General features: G+C 36.3%; 1 protein-coding gene across 4 annotated transcripts in view; it reads right to left on the bottom strand.

Annotated features, from left to right (window-relative positions):
* Positions 1–22,979, bottom strand: part of nr1i2 (nuclear receptor subfamily 1, group I, member 2) — an 80,680-nt gene that overhangs the window by 26,425 nt on the left and 31,276 nt on the right. For all 4 annotated transcript variants that reach the window (XM_056464783.1, XM_056464782.1, XM_056464781.1 and 1 more), the window contains 4 exons: positions 20,318–20,448; positions 15,283–15,452; positions 14,932–15,200; positions 12,477–12,622 (listed from right to left, as the gene is read on the bottom strand). In XM_056464783.1, the coding sequence (XP_056320758.1) occupies positions 12,477–12,622; positions 14,932–15,200; positions 15,283–15,452; positions 20,318–20,448 (716 nt within the window). The remainder of the gene's footprint in view (positions 1–12,476; positions 12,623–14,931; positions 15,201–15,282; positions 15,453–20,317; positions 20,449–22,979) is intronic.

The raw sequence follows: 22,979 nt of genomic DNA, 5'->3' as shown, positions 1-22,979 counted from the left end.
CAGACGAATAGCACCATGAATGTTATTGTTTTTTTCCATTAACTTAACATGCTTGTTTATGCATGAAGGACCATAAAATAATGATTAACATTTTCTAATAATTTGCCTACATATTCATTTTTCATTTTCCTGTTGTCTGTCAGAAGTTGATATTGCAAAATAGGTATTCAGTGCACAGTTCTTCACAGTTCTAATGCTCTTATTTAAAATTTTTAGATAGGTTCAGGGATTCCCAAAATGTTTAGCCCGCAAACCCCAAAATAACAATGGCAGAGACTTGCGAGCCCAATGTCAGTGACTTGCAATGGACATATAAACCTTGCACACAACCGCACACACATCCCTGCTGAAAAAAAACAAAAAACTGTTTAAACCAGCCTAAGCTGGTTGTCTTGTTTTAGCTGGTCGACCAGGCTGGTTTTAAAGGAGTTTTGGCCATTTCCAGGCTGGTTTCTCCACTGCTCTCCACAACACCACCACGTTAGATCTTGTCTACATTGAATCTCATGATACAGACCTCAAATTTCCATAATTTACCAAATAAATAATTACAAATTGTACTAAAAGGACTAGATCTATTAAACATGCTTTATGAATAGGCTAGCATTGTCTAATGAAATTATATACATCTGTTTTATTTCCAATCCAACTACACACTTTGTTTTAAACTTTTTAACAGTTATATTAAATAACATTTATAAAAAACTATTTGTTTAAGAAACATTTTGAAAGATTGAATGTAATTGAAGTAGGTGTCTAAAAATAAAATGACAAAATAATTATTATGGAATATATCATGCAAAATGATTGATCATTTATCACATTTAATGTGGGTTTGAATAGAACCAAATGATTAAAAACACACCCAAGACTAGACATATAAAATAAAAGTTCCTTCACGGGTGCTGTGAGCTTCAGTTTAAAAAGAATGCAGCCATATCATGTTTCAGAAATCTCACTTGCAGTCAAATACGTATTTGTTTCAACTTATCAAGACTGGTGAGAGAACATTCTTTTTACATTTTTTCATCTTCAAAACAAAACCTAAGATTATCAATGTTCATTGATCATCAATGAGCTCAACATCAGAGAGAAGAACATCGCTGTTTAAAACTGAGATCAAAAGTGAGTGGAACTTCCTGTGCATTTCAACTAATTTAATGCACATCTTCCAGCCATGGAGAATCAATAAATTCAACAGACCATAGAATATATAGGCTAATTTAATATATGGAAAAAAATGAAATAATAGTACCGAAATGCTTATAGCTAATGAGCTTGCTCTTTTCTAATACAGGAAATCATCAATATGGGAAATATTTAAGTTCATATTCAAATGATTTAGAGTTTAGTGTATCAGCACTACAACCTTTGTTCTCAGGATATTTACACATCTGTTAAATACACAAATATTTCCTCTGCATTCATGGAAAATCGTTTTGATGACCGTTCTTATGGCAGGGTCATTCATTCACATGTGTTTGGACTGAATGAATGCCAGTCTTCATTAAAAAGAAGAGCTGCCTGCTGTGAATGACAGCTTTATGAATAGGGTTATCAGGGTAATAACATAGAGAACAACTTTCAAAGCAGGAGCCCGTTTCCAGGCTTTTAGTTGCCTATTAGTGACTGCAGAGATGAAGAACAATTAGTCAGTGTGCAATGCTACTATGGAAACTTAATAGCACTGAAAATCAAAGAGAAAATCAATGGAGATTGGAGCTACTATAAGCTTTGGCTATGTCACATGATTCAATTACTGAAATATTCATATTGGTTTTACAGTAAGAAAGAAGCATGCTTATGAAAGCTTTGGAATTTTACATTTTACATACAAGCTTAAAGAAACACTTTTCATAAAATCTCCCCTAGAGCTAAACTTGTAACTAAGTCTTACATTTAAAGAAAAAAAAAATCCATTTAGCCAATCTCCAGGTCGGGTGGCACATTGGCTCAGTGGTTAGCACTGTTGTCTCAAAGCAAAAAGGTCGCTGGTTCAAGTCCTGGCTGGGTCAGTTTGCATTTCTGTGTGGAGTTTGCATGTTCTCTCCATGTTTGTGTGGGTTTCCCCCAGGTGCTCTGGTTTCTACCACAGTCCAAAGATATGCACTATAGGTGAATTGAATAAACTAAATTGTCCGTAGTGTGCGTGTGAATGAGTGTGTATGGGTGTTTCCCAGTACTGGGTTGCGATTGAAAGGGCATCTAATGTGCAAAACAAATGCTGAAATAGTTGGCGGTTCATTCTGCTGTGGCAACCCCTGAGATATAGACTAAGCTGAGGGAAAATTAATGAATGAACGATCTCCAGGCCTGGTGGGAGGAATTTTAGTTTAGCTTAGCATAAACCATTGAATTAGATTCAAACATCAACATTGAATTCAAAAATGAGCAAAATGTTTTGATAATTTTGCTATTTTAAAGCTCAACTCTTCTGTAGTTTTATCATGTACTAACACAGACAGAAAATGAGAATCTGTGCCTGTGGAAATGTGCCCTCTCAACCTGTCCCCTGTGCTCTGTCTCTGAGTCTGCCGTATCCTCTTTAAGGCCAGACTCTGCCCCCTTTTATTGGAGCGCACCATCAACAGGTAAATTTAGGTAGATATCGACATTATAACAACAATAAACATTTAAATGTGGCATACATCTTAATATAAGCACACAGCTACTCATGAGATTTTTGGCATTGACATTTATAAACAAACAACACTCAGCGGTTTAATGCCCCTCTCCATAATTGTACCTCCACAACGCTGGCTGTACCCTACACAAAAGTCAATTGGTACGGTTGTCACTTCAGTGCTTGGTGCCGCCATGGCGATTTCCGTGACCTCATAAGCCTGCACCTTTCTCTCGTTCGGTTTGGCTGGCCCAGCACTGAAGACCAACTTTCCCCAGACAATAGATAAAAGACAAACGCAGACGCACGAACACAAAGGTGTAACTGTATTCTCAATGTTAACCTGAGGGGAGATGGAGATATGGAACGAATGACTGGATGCGAGCGAGATGACAGGGCCCTTTGTCATCAAGATTTCATCCATCCCTTCCACAGTCTTCTACAGCTCTTGCTATAAGGAAAATGGTTCTGCTATATTACTCACAAGCTTCTTTCCACTAGCTGTAAGAGCCTCAACTCCAATCATTTTACCCCACTCTGAAATATTATCCACAGTCCCAGCTCCCAAAACGAGGACTGCCCTCTTCTCTCTTGCCAACAGACTACACAAAAACCTCAAAACATTATGCAATTCACAGGTGAGTGGGTTTGACAAACTACTTGTAGAAAACACACTCTTTCATCTCTGACACTTTAACTTACACATATATAAGTTTTGCACATTTGCACCAGACACTTTTCTCACAATCATTCAATAAATAAAAACAAAAACAAAAAAAGCCTGCAACATGTTACCTAAAACCAGGGCTTAATTTGGCACCTCATTTTACCGATCCCCCTCCTCAACCACCTTCCTCCCCCGTCTGTCGTTCACTTTCACTTTCTTTTGCGACTCCCCAACCCTCTTCACTTTCGTCTGCGACAAACTCTCGCTCTTCACTTTCGTCCTTCGTCCACGACACCCCTCCGCCATCCAACGATCCCCCCCCTCCAGGTCTCATTTTTCATTTGTGACACCTCTCCATCCTTGGGTAACATGCCGGATCCATTACCCTGATCTGTTCCAGGACCTCGCAATTCAGAAATTAAGCACTGCCTAAAACCCAAGATTGGTGCAAATGAAACTGAACCTTAACTAGCTAGCCAGCTAATCCAGCTTCATGGTATAGGCCCATGGATGTTTCAAACGCAAATGGGTGTCTTGTTAGGCAATATTTTCTCAATTAAATCATACAATACCCTTCTATTTGAACAGAACGCCTAAGCATAGCAGAAAACAACATGGCGATGCGGTGGCTTCACTTTATGACATCATGAGCAGTCCAGTTCTCTATTATAGATCAGTGAGTCCAACCCTACATTTGTTCAGATTCCGTATAACCTTTAGATACAGTAAATCACACCAAGTATGAAAAGAGGATTGCGACTTCTGTTTCAAAATAAAGTCCCAAATGACCATGAAAGTTTTACTGACTCAAGTGCATTTAAAGCAGAAACACACTGACTGACGCATGTACTAAAAAAAGAAAAGCAGAAATTGCTTTCTTCAATGGCTTTAAAGCATCAATTCAAAGGAAGCTTGGCTGTTTTGTTCACTTTTTTGCCCTGCAGCACTGCCATCTCCCTCATTATCCTCAGATATTTTCCTGCTGTGCGTCTCACACCTCCCTGGTACTACAGGGGGTTAGTTTGTCCCTCTCGTTTCTCCTCTTCCTCCTCTTAGCAGGAGATCTATGCCAGTGGCAGGGGGTAGAAACAGAGAAAATGCTCCGGTTTTCTGTGCTCATGGTTACCTTTTTTGCTTCTGCTTCAGCATAACAAGTTAACACACTTGAAATGCTCATTGAGTGGAATGAACAATGAAGTACCAATGAGCATTTCAAAGTCGTCCTTTACACTTTATTGAAAGACTCCAGAATCACTGAGCACTAACATATGACACAACCCAGTGGTCTGTTGCACAAAACAAGTTGAAAAAAGAATAGTTGCTGTATGTAAGGTTTTGACTCTTCTAATGCTATTTTAAACATACTTAAGAAGCATGCTACATGAACATATTTGATCTGAAAGTCAATGGCTAACCATGCTAAAGTCAGCTACCCAATTATATTTCTGCACTCTGCTTTGCCTTGATGGAAAATGCAACGCATGTCATTTAAATCTTGAAATGAGAAGCAGATTCAGAGTTATAAAAATGCACATCAGGTGGTTTTTAACGAGAATGAAATAATATAAATATTACAAACTTTAACATTATCAGAGCAGCATACATTGTAACGCTGTGTCAGTTGTGGTGAAGGCTCGATAGTCAGACATGCACACTCCTGGTCGTGTCATTTATCTGGCCGCCTGCATTTGTGTGGATTCATCATTGGGGAGTTGGGTACAAAAGTGTTTTAAATTTGAATTGCAATACCCAGTTCAACCACTGGCTGTCAATATTACTTACTGCACCTTAATGCCTGATTTACACGCTTGACGAAGGGTGTGTCTGAAGTTGGGTCTGACATGATCATCATAGCAGCATTAGCCAATAAAATTAGTCCACAATCGGGTACTGTCTGAGCTGGGGTATGTGCATAAAGCGATCTGATTGGCTGACGCTTCCATTTGTGCTTAGAGAAATTCCTAACGGCACTGACGGATCCACAATTCAGTCCGGCAATGCTTGACATAATCCATTCAAAGTGAATAGAAAGCGTTGACGACACGAGGCAAGTTTTGGGTTGACAAATCCAAAGAAATGCTTTCAGGTTAAGCTGTTTCACAAAGTTTGAAAGAAATGTTCTCTTTGAACTTGGGGTTAATACCTGTCAGTCTGATTCAGTTCTGCGTTCTGAGTCAACTCTATAGTATGTTGAAGAATGAGAGATATCTTTATCAGAAATGTAATGAATTTTAACATGTATGCAGGGCTAGGGCTGTGACGGTAACTGATTTTCTGTTACCGCGGTGATGAAGCAAGAAATCATGCGGTATGTCGGTTAACCGCGCGCATGCATACATACATTATATATATATATATATATATATATATATATATATATATATATATATATATATATATATATATATATATATATATATATATATATATATATATATATATATATATATATATATATATATATATATATATATATATATATATATATATATATATACACACACACACACACACACACACACACACACACACACATACATACACATACATATTTACATATACACAGTGTTTCCTCTAGGGTTTTTTCCAGCTGTGGCAGCAGGCCTTTTTTACAGAGATACTAACTACCTGTGGCGTTATTTCAATGACAAATGTCGTGAGCGCAGTATTAGAAGTCGAGATCGCATTTATGTAATAGCCTACAGCATGCGGATCTCTGCTTGCGCGCTGATTTTTTTCTGCTGGTTCACAAAACTTCTTGCCTCCCCCTCAAATATAAGCCGCTTTAAGAGCGAGCAGATCTTCTTGTGCGCTCTCAAATAAACGCTGCTGAGGTGCGATTTAGTGCGTTTGTGTAACGAGTATGTCTCCAGCCTTGAATAGATTTTCTATAAATATGTATGAATGCCTCCGGTATTAATGCGTCCTGAAATAAAATAAAACGGCTATACGTCGTGTTTGCTGGCCTCACGCATAACGCACCTGTCACAGTCAGCCAGTCAGTCAGTCAGCACGTAACCTTAAAGGGTTAAACAAACACAGCACTACTACGGTTACAGAAAAGTTCGCGCTGTTATAATACTTACCTTTTATTACGCTTTGGTGCGATTATCACCTGCTATTAAAATAATAAAAAAATTTGAATGAGAAGCTGTAATGTAGTCGTGGCGGGATGAATCCTGGCGTGGCGCCCCGCCATGGAAGAATGAATTTAGCGGAAACCGAGTAAGTGTGAAGTAGTTAAACTATCAAACTGGCACAGGAATATCAGTATATTAATATAGGCTTTTTAATAAACTCTCTTATATCTGCTGGTACTGCTATTAATACGCAGAACTCGATTATGCTGGTGCAGCCGTTAATACACGGTTCAGGTAATCAAAAAGCCAGCTTGCCTACATGATGTTTAATTATGGGTGGGTCGCAGGTGGATAAGTTCGATCATTGGTTATGCAGACCACTTTGCCTAAAATATCAAAAAGTTCAAACACTTTGATTAAACTAAAGCGAAACTGACTGATCAATAGATGTTTGTCATAAAGAGTGATAGTATAGGCTGCTGTTTTAATTTTGATCATACAGTTAACAAAGATTCAATATTCGAAACTGAATATTTCACTTTTATTTTATTTATATTACAGTATTTAATTGTATTTAACCGGTTTGTGTTTTGGCCGCGGCATAAGCGGACCCTGAGGCACATCGCTTCACCTCAAAGTTTATTAGTTATTCGTGTTTATTTTATAAATAACTGACCGACAAAAACTAAGATACAAATTGTACAAAACAAAATTCGTTCAAAGAATAATTTTCTTCCGACGAAAATATATGAATTGTATATTTTTGTGCGTCCCCATCCGCTACACATCTGTGCAGTGTTTGTTTCGCTCCACGGGAAAAAAAGGGATTTAATTACTCCACTGTAATTACTGCTACACAAACCCCTGTGATATATTAGCTACATGTTTTTATAAATGTCTTTACACAAAATTATTATATGCTATAGCCTATAGCCTACTTTAAATAAGTCAAAATATATGCGATTGTTGACTCATCACAGGTCGCAGCATGCGCGTCTGTTTATAGCTTCTGTAAAAAAAAGACCTACATTTAACCAGCTTTTTAGCAAAGCCTATATTAATATACTGATATTATTGTGCCAGTTTGACACTGTACAATAAACTGAGGAGAGTTTAACTTCACAACACTCCGTCACCTGAACTCAGCGCGAGGGCGAAGGAGAAAAGTGCAGCGCTGAGGTAAAATCATATTCTCAAGTCATAATCTTTAAAATAATGACTTGTATTAAAAATGTTGATAAAAGGATTGGGATATAGAAATTACAGCGGTGCGTTAAAAATGCTTATTTTCTGTGGAGCGATTGATTTGAGTTAGTAGGCCTGCTTTATTAAAATAAGCTTAAAATAAAAACAGCCTATGCTGGTTATTAAAAAGGATTCAGTGTTTGCGTTTTGTAATCTAAATTTGTAATTTAAGTGGAAAATACTTAGGGCAGGCCTTTTATTCCTTTTTAGTTTATTCTGTTTTTCTATACAATCCTGAAAGATTCACAAGCAAAAATAAATAATAAGTTAAAATGGGCGGTGATGACGGTAATAGCCACATCACCGCGGTTGACATCTCATTATGGCGGTAAGGCGGTGATGCGGTCCCTATGCAGGGCCAAAATAAACACGCTAATGCAGAGAAATTTGACATGGCAACTTAAAAAATATTATTATATCAGTGCAAATCAATCATTTAATTGAATAATGTAAGTTCACAAACAGCTTAAAATATAGACATTTTAAATCTGAATATAATACAGCTAATTAATTCGTTAATATTCATTCATTCATATTCTTTTCGGCTTAGTCCCTTTATTAATCTGGGGTTGCCAGAGCGGAATGAACCACCAACTTATCCAGCATATGTTTTACACGGTGGATGCCCTTCCAGCTGCAACCCATCACTGGGAAACATCCATACACACTTATTCACACACATACACTATGGACAATTTAGCTTATCTAATTCACCAATACCGCATGTCTTTGGACTTGTGGGGGAAACTGGAGCACCAAGAGGAAACCCACGCGAACACGGAGAGAACATAATTTGTTAATATTTAAATGTAAATTTGCAAGCCTTAGTCATTTTAATTGGCGATTCAAAAGGTATTTGAATATAAAATATACAAATATTATAATTCAAATAATATAAACAAACAATTAGCAATCTAAAACTATTTTGACAAAAAATGTTTTTAGAACTTTGTTTTAGAGCAATAAAAATGCACAGAGACTATAAAATGTATAAGAAATGTCACTTTACTAACAGCTGATTAGTCTACTTTGGGTTTATGATCTCTAAACCAGAATAAAACCTAAGTTACTAAGTTAAAACTCCAAACTAATCAAACTTATCTGGGTAAGAACCCAAAGAAGCTTTGTGCAACAGACCTCATGGTACCCAAAGTAGATATTTGTTTTTAAACTACAGATTTGTAGAATGTTGATTCTGATTGGATAATGACTGTTCTAAGGGCTCCAATTATGTCCAAAGAAACACACAGCTAAAGTAGCTTCAGGCAGATTTTGACCGCCTTCACCAAATTGTTTACTTAAATCAATAATTTTCACAGAAACAAAGCACAAGCACATAAAGAATATACTTGGGTGATTCTCACATTCTATATCTTTCTTTCTCTCTCTATTCAGCCCTCTAACTGCATTAGTCTTCTATTCATTCATTCATTCATTTTCTTTTTGGCTAAGTCCCTTTATTAATCTGGGGTCGCTACAGCGGAATGAACCGCCAGCTTATCCAGCACATGTTTTACACAGCGGATGCCCTTCCAGCTGCAACCCAACACTTGGGAAAATGAGTCTTCTCTCAGTGGCTGAAAATAATGTTTTGGAATGGAATTTTGAATGGAGAGTTTGGTTTCTTACACATATACACAAGAATTCGATGGACAAAATCTGCCTTGAAATATTACATTTTATCTTGAGATAAGCTTACCGTAGTATTAGTGGGAAAAGCTACATGTGATGTGTAAACATAATGCACTTTTTTACTTTTAATTCAGGATAGATTGATTTGAACGTAGCGGAAAGGATGTGTTCCAAACAAGCCAAAACCATTAAGAATTTCACATATCTGTGTTAATGTTCAATTTCAGTTTATGTTGTAACATGTTGATTACAGTTGCCAGACAACATCGTACATTACAGCATGTGGCTTGTCAATATGATTGTCAATCACAATTTGTCTTAAACTCACACATTCTGCTTTGTGTCATTACATGTTACACGTACAGTTGTCATGCAACATCATTAATTACATCATTAATGTGTCTAATTATCTTTAACTCAGAATTTATAGCCAAAAGCACTATAATTATAGTGCTTATAATTAGCTTAAAATTAGCTTGGTTATTAGATTTTTTTTTTTCCTATGCTCAAGTGTTATTAAGTGTATTACTCAAGTGTATCAAGTTACGGTTTGCATTGATGGTGGAATTCAGGTTAGAAATATATTTCGTTCCCAAAACAGATTTCATATATACAGAGTCATATACAGTATACAGTTGAAGATCTTGTGAAATTGTAATTCTTTTAAAAAATATTTCTCAAATGCTATTTAACAAAGGAAGGACATTTTTATTTCCCATTCAGTTTTTCCCAGAAAAAATGTTTTCCGGAAAAAGTCCTATTTCTTTTAGTTTGGATGGAATGGAAGCAAAAATTATTACTATTATTGTTATTATTAGTAGTATTATTATTACTATTTAAGCCCCCTTAAAGGGCACCTATGATGAAAATCATATTTTGTAAGCTGTTTGGACGGAACTGTGTAGTGTGTCCACATACATAATGGCGTGTTATAAATCTTCATAGTAACGCGTATAATTATATAAACAAGTCAGGACGTGCGCAAAGCAACCGTGATTAAAAGATCTGTTCAGCTCTCTGTGATCATCAATCATCATCAAATGGGATCAGGAATAAGTTTTACAAGTTTAAAACGTTTTTAAAACTGTGCATGTTTGTAATAAAGACAATAAAATCACTACATAATTCATCACCACAGCCGCATAGTGTTAGTACAATTATAAAAGAAGACGATTTAATCCCGGTTTGTGGACGTTAAACTAGGTTTATTTTGTACATTACCGGATATCCATACAGCAGTGGATATTAATGTCTACCTGTCACACTTGCCATGCAAAAACTGTATGTGTGTCTCTGTGCGTGCACGAGAGCACGAGCAAACTTTATAATGACGTTGTGTGTGACTCATCACTGCAGAAAGGCTTGAATAAACTCCACAACAAATAAAGCACATAAGTGTTCAAAAAGTTCTTACTGTAGTAAGAAAGATGTACTTCATTCTTGTCTGTCACTGTGCTGTTTATCTACGTGAAGCCTACAGCCTGGTTTATACTCGACGCATCCACTAGTTTGCTTGAGCACGGTAATTATTGGCTGGAAATTGCAACAGCAGTGGGAAAGGAAGAAAGTTTTTGTTAAAATGTTTGGACAACCTGAGGGATAAGTTTGTTAAAGCCAAAAGAGGACATGGCAAAAGAGGAGACCCAGGTACACAATTACAGATTCAACCCATTCATAGGTTTAACACTTATATAAATATTACAATTTTGAATTTAAAACAATTTAATAGCTACAAAACTATACATAAGGAACAAATTAGTTGTTTGATAACTGGAAAATAATATTTGACGCTGTTACAATGTACTGATAACCTGTTTTTCTAGGCTTTATTGGTGATAATTGGTAGGAATGTTGGATCATTATTGCCTTTATAGCATAGGAAGAGGACAGAAACTAGCCAGACAGTAATGTGTGAACTGTGAAGTGGGCTAAATCTAAAAAAAAAAAAAAAAAACTGTATTTTTTAGTAAGTGTACTTTTTTGCTTTTATTCTTGCCAAAATAAAAAATGTATTTGTAGAGCAACCCATGTTCTGTTGTCATTAATATTTTAATAAACTTTAATAGGTAGAACAGAGATATGAATAAAAGCAAGAGATTCATCAAAGTTTGATTAAAAAAAAAATCTTGAATGGTTATAAAAATCTTTATAATCATTAAAATATTTTATAAAAATAATACAAATAATTAGTTTAAAAATCTTGAATGATATTAATGATATGATATAGTTCCGGAAACGTTCTACTTCTGTTATTCCGTCGGATTTAATTGTGGGTTTTTTTGACCGCCCCCTGTCGTTTTAAAGAATATCTCAATGGCAAACGCGTCAAGTATAAAAGTATACAAATCATCCGTTTCATGAGGTGCGCGCACAGTCAGTGGAGGTCCGCGACGCAGCACCAGGCAAAAGTATAAATCAGGATTACAGCTCTGACACACAAGTGGTAACGGTGGGTAGAGAGAACCAGCTTTAAAGGCACAGGCAAGAAAAACAGCAACAATGCCATAACAGCTCAAATTTCCCAGATTTAAAGAGGTATAATAAATAATTTGAGGGGTGTTTTGAGCTAAAACTTTACAGACACATTCTGGAGACACAACAGATTTATATTAAATCTTGAAAAGGGTTAAAATAGGTGGCCTTTAATATATATTTTTTGACTCAAGATTGGCTACAGAACAGACCACTGTTGTCCGATGACTTGTCTAATAAAACTAACTTGCCTAAATAAGCAAATTAACCTTGTTAAGCCTTTAATTACTACTTTAATTTGCACTTTTTTGAATATTATCTTGCAAAATAACTAGTAAAATATTACGTACTGTTTATCATGGCAAAACAAAAGAAATTAGTTATTACAAACAAGTCATTAAAACTATTATGTTCAAAAAGTGTTGGCAAAATCTGTCCATTACACATGCGCTCGGAAAATGCTTGAAAAAAATACTAATAATTTATATAATTTCAAAGTCTAGAGTAAATATGAAAATACATGAAATATTTATTCTAATGATAATAAAGCTTGTTTTTCTGTCTCATTACTCCAGTGTCAAATGATCTCATTTTTAATTATATGGTTTGAAAACAACTGTGCATTTTACAATTCATTACAAAACAAATCAAAAATAAAAATTGTAATATTATAAATGCTAAATTGTTGAACACAAATGTTTGTTTCATACCAAACCATGAAACCAAGGCTTTAAATAGACCAATAGAACAGCCTCACCTCGAAAGGCATCATCCATGCAGTACTGCAGGGGGCCGCACTCCCAGATTCCCGTCATTTCATTAAAGAACATGTTGAAGTGAATCAGAATGATCTCAAAGGTGGCGCCTTTCAGCAGCGAGATCTGGTCCTCCATAACCAGAGCCCTGTCCAGAGCACAACAGTTTCATTATAAACCTGTATAATAATCAAGTAGCTACTGTATAATAATGATCAAAAAAAGTTTTGTCTGACCATAAAACCATCCTTTTCAACATCTTTATATCAGTTTAAAGAGTGACTAGATTTCAGCATGAAATACAACACTCGCATACCTTGGTCGAAAATTAACCTTTCTGCACAAACCATAGTTTTAACCATGGTATTTGAAGTAAACTGTAGCCAGGTTTATATCTTAACGTCAAGCGAATCAGGTAAAGAAAAACCAAAAAACATGGGTACAGGTACAAGTTGTTAGAGTCATAGAGATTTACATTAGATGTCGCCTACCCTGTTGTTGTCTATTGGAAGAAATGCGTCAATAGAGCCACCTTTTTAGTACAGGGTAGCGCTCCTTTAAAATGAATACAAAACAAGTTGCAGTGGAGGACTGTGGCCATCCAGAGCCAGAGATATATACACATATATGCATATATCTATAATCTGAAGTTTTCCTGGTGGTCGGTATACAAATAATTTTTGAAAATTACAAAAATTATAATTTTACATCACTTTTCTACATCGATGGATAAGTGATCGCACGAGCATTTCTGACAGAAAGCATTTATTTGTGTGCATGGAAATTTATTATCCTCCCTCCCTGTTTAATTTGATCTAATCCGTGTCCTGAATTCCCTCCCCCCACCCCCCTCCTGCTTACGCATCTCATTCTAACAGAGAGAGTGATTAGTTTGTGAATGACTCTCTATTAGGAACGACTTGTTCACTTAGCTGACAGTGATACAAGTTTCTAGCAGCACAGCGTCTTGTCATATTTCATTTACATTATTTGCTTATTTTATTCAACAAAACTAGCATAAACCTAGAATTTAGTTTAAGTTGATGCTACTTTGCCTTATGGTGAATCCAGTAAGTGACTTTATTGTCATCAATAATGTTATTCGTTTAGCACAAAAGTTTGTAACATAAAAACGTAAAAAACTAAATCTTTCCTATGAAATGTTCTGCCTTTATGCTTTGTTTTCTTTGTTTGCTCATTATGACACCCATAAGCAGCACTAAAGTCCAGCATCTTCACTTTGGCACACTGTCTTGACTAGTGCAGTTGAATGACATTTGTGGTGGCACTACAAATGTGGTGGCACTATTGACACATGCTCAGGGTCCATATGTGATATTTAGTGTATATATTTATGGTTTGAGTGGCTGTACACAACTATCTCATTGAAACTCCAAGTGATTTTACAAGAGAGAAGTTAAAGATCTACAAGTCTTTGGATGCCAACAATGTTCTGTGTGGTCATGTGCAAGAAATAATGTTCCATGATTACCAGATTCAAAACTTTGTAGTGTAAAAAACCAAGGAAAGAAGACGGAACTTTACAAGGCCTGGGTAATCATCAACAAGCAAAACAACTGCATTCTGACAGTGAGCTGCACCTGTACGGCAGGGTATGTGAACATACATTTTTACATTTCATTCTAAGCCTTTAGTGTCCACAGTTTAATTCACCATATTTAACTGTTTTTGCTGAAATCATTGCTGCAATCAAAAACGAGTAATGTGTAAGATTCAGCATAGCGTGAACTTACCTGATATAAAATGAGAACTGCTGAGCTGAGCATTTTTAATTAGGTCGTCACTCCATTCAGCTCCCTTTTAGCCAAATACATCTGCGGTTGGCATTAAAAACAGTTTGGTGTGCAGTAAAAGTTAAGTTTTTTTTTTTTTGGACTATCGAATTTGGCATCCTACCACACAACACAACATGTTTGCTATTGCAACCGGTCTTTTCTTGCAACTGGGAATCCGTTATGTAGGTTGGTAATTCCTCTGTAGTTTTGAATGGGGCAAAAGTGTAATTGTCAATAGGGTGAATGAAACCTCACCTACTAGTACAGGAGCCAATCATCAATTGCTATAAACCGACAATTCTTTGGGCATGGAGCTCGGACTAGATGTGAGTTTCTGCAGATTTTGTGTGATTCGAACGTTTAGAAATGACACTATAGAGACAGTTGTTGTTTAATCTTATTGGTGATTTCTAATATGAAAATTAATTGTAAGCTTGGCAAGCAGTTTTGGAGAATTTGATGGTTCCCATTCAATTGCATGAGAGGCTTGTCAATGATGGCCACGTGAAATGACTTGACTTAAAGGGAATTTAAAAGTGAGGACACTGGCAGCACAATTGCACTATATACGAACACTAGGCTATCAGTGCTGACAACACTGTGAATTTCCTGGGATAAATGTGACATCTGGTCATCGTTAGACAAGAGTGGCAGCATTCACCTGAACATTGTCAGCATCTTCCCGAAGTTGATGACATTCTTGATCATGTATGTGGTGAGGTCTGTGAAGTGTGGCAGAGAGGTGAAGATGCCACTTCTGGACTTCTTCTCTTTATTGTCAAGGCTCTGGAAGCTGGAGGAAGAGGACGAGAGCGAGGTGAGGTTGAAGACCCATGGCACTGGGTCTTCAGCGATGGGTCTGTGACCGATCCGGCTGTCGTTTGTGTCTAGACTCGACTCAGGCACAGACTTCTGATCCCGATCTAAAGGCTGTGGACATACAGTAAAGCTCAGAGACTGACTTCACAAAGAAATACTGCAGCAGACAAACAAAATGCACTCAATCTGTTACCCGAAACTGAATGAAATGGGCACAAGTCATGTCGAAGGTTTTCTTGTGTGCGGTAAGCAGCTCTTGTATGACAACTTCCTGTTGAGGAGTGAGAGTTACAGGCTCTTCCTGCATCCTCTTCCTCCTGATCTGCATCCTCCGCTTCTCCACCGCCTCATCCGACATGATCACTGAATTAAAAAAAACTGGGTTATTATGGTGTGTGTATATACACAGTGCATGCGGAAAGTATTCATAGTGCTTCACTTTTTCCACATTTTTTTAAATGTTTCAGCCTTATTACAAAATGGATTAAAATAATTTATTTCCTCAAAATTCTACACACAATACTCCATAATAACAATGAAAAATTTTTGGAAATTCTTGCAAATTTACTAAAAATAAAAACCTAAAAAAATCACATAAGTAATCACAGCCTTTGCCGGGAAACTCTAAATTGAGCTCAGGTACATTCTGTTTCCACTGATCATTTTTGAGATGTTTCTGTGGTAAATTCAGTTGACTGGACATGATTTGAAAAGGCATACACCTGTCTATATAAGGTCCCAGAGTTGACAGTGCATGTCAAAGCACAAACCAAGTATGAAGACAAAGGAATTGTCTGTAGACCTCCGAGACAGGATAGTCTCGAGACGCAAGGCTGGGGAAGGTTACAGAAAAATTTCTGCTGCTCTGAAAGTTCCAATGAGCACAGTGGCCTCCATCATACATAAGTGGAAGATGTTTGGAATCACCAGGACTCTTCCTAGAGCTGGCCAGTCATCTAAGCTCAGTGATTGGGGAGAAGGGCCTTGTCAGGGAGGTGATCAATAACCCAATGGTCACTCACAAAAGTCTCTTGTCTGATGAGAAGATTGAACACTTTGGAATGAATGCCAGGCGTTAAGTTTGGAGAAAAGCAGGCACTGCTCATTACCAGGCTAATACCATCCCTACAGTGAAGCATGGTGGTGGCAGCATCATGCTGTGGGGATGTTTTTCAGCAGCAGGAACTGGAAGACTAGTCAGGATAGAGGAAAAATGAATGCAGCAATGTACAGAGACATCCTGAATGAAAACCTGCTTCAGAGTGCTCTTGACCTCAGACTATGGTGGCAAATCAATGCCAAAATTAATCGAGTGCGTAACTCGATAACCTGGCTAACTTCCGGAAAGGGAGAGTAACCAATAGCGTTAGAGATAACAAGTAAACCAAGTCCCACCCCAGGACTGACAAGATTTCAAAAAGTTTCGTGCGAGCAGAGAGAAGATCCAGCAAGCGAGTGGAGAGAGAGGTGATCGCGCGCGCGCTGTAGGCATGACCTCGCTTGCGAGAGCATACATCGTGCGCACGGATGATGATGTGCGTAAACATCACCAATGCGCTTGGTTAATTTTGGCATTGATTTGCCGCCATATCAGACTGGGGCGACGGTTCATCTTCCAGCTGGACAATGACCCAAAGCACACCGCCAAAATATCAATGGAGTGGCTTCACAACAACTCAGACATACCCAGACATAAATCCTATTGAACATCTCTGGAAAAGATTTGAGGCTGTAATTGCTGCCAAAGGTGCATCAACAAAGTATTGAGCAAAGGCTGTGAATACTTATGTACATGTGATTTTTCAGGTTTTTTATTTTTAATAAATTTGCAACAATTTCAAAAAAAATCTTTTTTCACATTGTCATTATGGGGTATTGTGTGTAGAATTTTGAGGAAATAAGTGAATTTAATCCATTTTGGTATAAGGCTGTAACATTTGGAAAAAGTGAAGCGCTATGAATAATTTCCGGATGCAATGTAAACTAAAATGCTACTCTGCTAAATGTTAACTGAAATGCTGCAAATAAAACAACACAAGTTGGAAAGTCTTTCAGCGCATGTGTTGTATTATAGAAAATTCTCCTGTGTTATGACATTTAAGTAGTATACAGTTGCTATGCAACTTCATACATTTCAACACTATTGTGACAAATTAAAGTGACTCATGAGACCAGAATTTAGAGCCAGAAACATGCTTTTTATAATTAGTTTAGCCTTTTTAAACATTTTGTGTGGGATTAATAGAAATAGTGATGCAAACATTTATCTTTCTGTGTATTAGTTACAATAAAGAAAACAAATACCATTCAGTAAAAATAGCTTTTACTGCAGTTCTTTAGTGTTCAATAATTTCTTCAGAGATTACCAAAAAATGTAAGAAATAAATTTTTTATTCATTTTTTTATTCATAAAGGGAATGTTTCTCAATTTTCATTTAGCTTAATTTGATGTGCTGAATTACCTAAAAATAAAACTACATAAACGTATATGAAACTACACTACCTGACACAAGTCTTGTCATCGATCTCAGTTGTAAGAGCAACAAATAATAACTTGACTTCTAATTTATCATTTGGAAAAGTGGCAGAAGAACTCATCTGTTGAACAGCATCCCAATCATCACAAATACTGCAGAAGACCTACTGGAATCTGCATGGACCAATGATTCTCATAGAAATTAGTCAAGTTTGGTAAAGGAAAAATCATGGTTTGGAGTAACACTCAGTATGGGGGCGTGTGAAAGATCTGCAGAGTGGATGACAACATCAACAGCCTGAGGTATCAAGACATTTGTGCTGACCATTACATTCCAAACCACAGGAGAGGGCAAATTCTTCAGCAGGATAGCACTCCTCATTCTTCAGCCTCCACATCAAAGTTCCTGAAAGCAAAGAAGGTCAAGGTGCTCCAGGATTGGCCAGCCCAGTCACTAGAATGAACATTATTGAGCATGTATGGGGTAAGATGAAGAAGGAGGCATTGAAGATGAATCCAAAGAATCTTGATGAACTCTGGGAGTCCTGCAGGAACGCTTTATTTGCCATTCCAGATTACTTTATTAAGTTATTTGAGTAATTGCAGAGATGTATGGATGCAGTCCTCCAAGCTCACGGGAGTCATACACAATATTAATTCTGTTTTCTTTCTTAACTTTATTTTCTATTCTGCACATTATTTCTGTTAAGTGACAAGACTTTGTCTAAGCAAAGTCAGACCTTACTGTCCTAATTAAATAATTGAAAATCAAGGCATGATCATATTTTATTTTGGAAAAATAAGTGTAATCTAGAGACCTTTGCCTTTCATATAAGCCACTTCTGATACCAAATGATCAACTTTAAGTCAAGTTATTATTTGTTGTTCCTAAAGCTTGGATAGGGGTGACAATACTTTTGTCATGTAGTGTACATGGGCTGCTTGATTATGGAAAAAATCATAATCATGATTATTTTGCTCAAATTGTAATCATACTTATTTAAAAAGATTATTAGTGTCATATTACCAAAATATACAGACCCCTCCCCCAAAGCTACAATGATTGGCAATTGGGTGTTCTGACAGAAAGGTGGGACTTATTTTGCAGTGACTGCAATACTGGCACACTTTTTCACCCCATTCATAATAATACAAGTACAGCATATCTATAGTCATTGCACATAGTCTCCTCTAAAGTTTATTTAATCTTATAACAAATATTTGTTAGGATTACTTTTTTGTATCACTTTTTTGTAATTAATTAAAATTGCCTTAACTTATTACACCCAATAAACAAAATAAATACTTTCAACGGCATATTATATCCTCCTTAAAAAAATTAAAATAAATAATAATCCTAAGGAATAGAATACAGTGAACGGATTCAGATGTCTTGTTTTAAAATACATATATAGTATAGTGTTCAATATTCAAGTAAAAAAAAACGGTTTTAAATGGCTTATAACATACAGTTTTATTAACCGGCACTTGTACATAATTTAATTGTAATAATCTCATTATTGGCTCCATAAGAGACCGCTCCTGATTAATTTAATAAACATGATACTGTACATGGATGCATTCCCAGCCAATTGCAGTAATACAATTTATTGGCAAATAATTGACTTGATAATTGGCAGCTAAAGATGGTGCGTGCTTGTTTTTTTTTTTTTTTTGGTTCTTATTTTTGCAGTTTCCTAATAATGAATTGATATCCAAGCTGTCACATTTTAACATGCATTTGAAAGTTCTGAAGCTAGTTATACAAAATAACAACTGTATAGATTAGAAGCAGTAGTATAGTAATAGTATATTTAGGTTATACATTCAACATTCTAAGAAAGTTATTTTATAGTTGAAAAACAACAAAGAAAATACACAAGGAAACTTGTGATTATTTGAAAGTGATTATTTTAGGTTATTAATTTATGTATTTATTTATTTTTAGCATTCTGCAAATCGTGTTACATGGTTGCAAAATAAGAACTTACAAATAACTACGAGTAAATGTTATTTTGTGGTTGCAAATAAATAAAATACATTAAATTTAAAATTAATGTTTTCCTACAGCATACAGGCATGTGGACACCCTGTGAAAACCCGAGGGGGAGGGTGTCCTAACTTTTTTCTCAGTTAGAAGATGCATTTTTGTACAATTACAAATACAGAAGATCTTGAAAAATCATTTCTTCAGTTTTAATTGTTGAGTTTTATTACTTTACATTTCCGCATTGTTATAATGGAGATTAAATAAATTTTAAAAACCTTACAAAATACCCAAGCTTTTATAGTGTGTCCTAAATTTTTCACATGAATGTATGTTATTTATTTATTTTTTTTAAGATCCAAGAGATATCCAAATAGGAACCAAGAATGAACATTGAGGGAATGTTACATGTGTGTTTGCTGAATTTAAATTAAGGCCAATACTGAAGCTATATCTGCAGGTTCATACATGACTAATAATAGCCATTAAATTAACAATTTTATGTTAGTATTGCATGTTGTATCTCCTATATAGAACATACGCTGAAGTACTTTTCATTATTCTGGTTAATGTACTGCCAATAAACATAACCATTTATCAAACATTTCTGACTTTTCAAGCTCTAACAGGATATGACACACTCTTGGCTTTCTGCTTTAATCTGAGGGTGTTTTTGAAAATCAAATGGCAAAAGCATGCAGACAAGGCCAGTTCTGTGAGAGAGGTGCTTAAGGAACATGAAAAGTAAAGCTCAGTTAAACTCACGCTCTCTCTTCATGCCTATTGAGAGGCACTTCTGAAGCCGGCAGGATTGGCACTGTCTCCTGTTGCTCTTGGTGATGACACAGGCGCTCTGAAACGGGCAGCAGAGTTGTGCCGGTCGCTTCATCGCACGTCTGACCAAACACACAAACAAACAAACAAATAAACACACGGTCAACTGAGTCAATCTCACCCCTGCAGGACGTAAAAGAGCATATGCATTACAGCTTTCATATGCATCTTTTCTACTCTTCAATTAAACAAACACAAATGATCACACTCTAAATGCATTTCTATACTACATAATAATGATTTATATATATATATATATATATATATATATATATATATATATATATGTATGTATATATATATGTATATATGTATATATGTATATATATATATATATATATATATATATATATATATATATATATATATATATATATATATATATATATATATATATATATATATATATATATATGTGTCCCACCAGTGATAATATACAGCCATATCGCACTGCTTTTCGTGTGATATTGCGTTTATACAACAGTTCGACAGCATAATCGCGCATAGAAAAAAATTAAAAAAGAAAAAAAAAATCAAACACAGAGTCTAAGAAAGCCTTTTGTATGAGAAACTTTCATTCACATTCATTCACATCTGCAGCTGACATCAGAACAGCAAAAGCCATTACTAATTCATCAACGCAACTTTAGAGCTAGTATTTGAATGATTCCCTAGCGTAATGTCTAAAGTGAAGACAAAACAGGTGATTTTGCTGACATTTTAAGATTATAAGGCTGAACGGCATGAAATGCCGTCAGTCTACAGAGATTTCCCAGTATTTCTGTTGCAACCTTGAGATCACAATAATTAACCCAGAAAAAGCCAAAGCAAAACTATGGTATAAATACAGCACTACAACATACAAAAGAGAGAGATCGACTCAGAATGTCACTTACTGTAACTGTTTTATAAAGATTTGATCAGCTGTAGTTTGAAATGTACGCTGAAAAAAGGCTGTTTTTCTCCCCTAAGGACTTATGCGGTTTCTGTCGCTATATGTGGCGGAACGCCAACCGTCTTTGCTCTGCTCAGTATGGCATGCTGGCGCCAACGTGCTGAATCTCCAAAATTATAAATATTTAATATAGGCACTATCCTTATAAATAAGCTGTATAGTTGCAATCTAAACAACTACATTCTCGCCTAGTAACTACATCAGAAAGCAAATATAAGAATAGGACAGCAGGCATATTATTCTCATATTAAACCTATACCTTCAAATAGAAGGTAAAGTAGAATAGAATAGAATAGAATAGAATAGAATAGATACCATATCAAGAAAAATCCCCCAAACAGGCAAGAATGTGGGAATGAATGAATGATTGAACGTATAGATAGCTATCTTTATGCAGAGTTCTCGTATATGTTATGATTTGACCTGTATTGTATAGTGCAATAATGGTGAAACAGGAAATTAAGGGAGCAGAGAGGGGGAAACAGGACTGGCAAAGGACCTTGAGTCGAGAATTGAACTTTATTAGGTACACATTACTTATTTGTACAGAGTTGGATCCCTTTTGCCTTTAGAACAACCTTAATCCTTTGTGGCATAGATTCAACAAGGTACTGGAAAAATTCCTCAGACATTTTGGTCCATATTGACATGACAGCATCACGCAGTTTCTGCAGATTTGTCAGCTGCACATCCATAATGCAAATCTCCTGTTCCACCTCATCCCAAAGGTGCTCTATTGGATTGAGCTCTGGTGACTGTGGAGGCCATTTGAGTACAGTGAACATATCGTCATGTTCAAGAAGCCAGTCTGAGATGTTTCACGCTTTATGACACGGCGCGTTATCCTGTTAGAAGTAGCCATCAGAAGATGGGTACACTGTGGTCATAAAGGGATGGACATGGTCAGCAACAATACTCAGGTAGGCTGTGGCATTGACACGGTGCTCAATTGGTACTAATGGGCCAAATGTGTGCCAACAAAATATCCCCCACACTATTACACCACCACCAGCAGCCTGAACCGTTGATATAAGGCAGGATGGATCCATGTTTTCATGTTGTTGACGCCAAATTCTGACCCTATCATCTGAATGTAGCAGTAGATATCGAGGCTCAACAGACCAGGCAATGTTTTTCCAATCTTATATTGTCCAATTTTGTTGAGCCTGTGTGAACTGTAGCCTCAGTTTCCTGTTCTTAGCTGACGGGAGTGGCACCCGCTATGGTCTTCTGCTGCTGTAGCCCATCCGCCTCAAGTTTGGACATGTTGTGCATTCAGAGATGCTCTTCTGCGGACCTCAGTTGTAACGAGTGGTTATTTGAGTTACTGTTGCCTTTCTAACAGCTCAAACCAGTCTGGCCATTCTCCTCTGACCTCTGGCATTAACAAGGCATTTGCATAAACAAGGCATTTAATAATGTTCAACTTAATTTTTTTGTTTAATTTCAGCCCAAATTAATTGTTTACAAACCCTTAACGTAAAATTTTTTTTCAGTGTGATTGGCTGATAAGAAATTTGTGTTAACAAGCAGCTGGACAGGTGTACCTAATAAAGTGGCCGGTGAGTGTATACTTGCATATAACTGTAGAAACGGACACTTTTCCAAACCACAGTAAATCTTTAAACCGATTATCAC

Source organism: Danio aesculapii, chromosome 9, assembly GCF_903798145.1.
Source record: "Danio aesculapii chromosome 9, fDanAes4.1, whole genome shotgun sequence".
In the NCBI taxonomy this organism is placed as follows: domain Eukaryota; kingdom Metazoa; phylum Chordata; class Actinopteri; order Cypriniformes; family Danionidae; genus Danio; species Danio aesculapii.
Note: the sequence above shows the minus strand (reverse complement) of the source record. Positions and strands in the feature narration are given on the sequence as shown.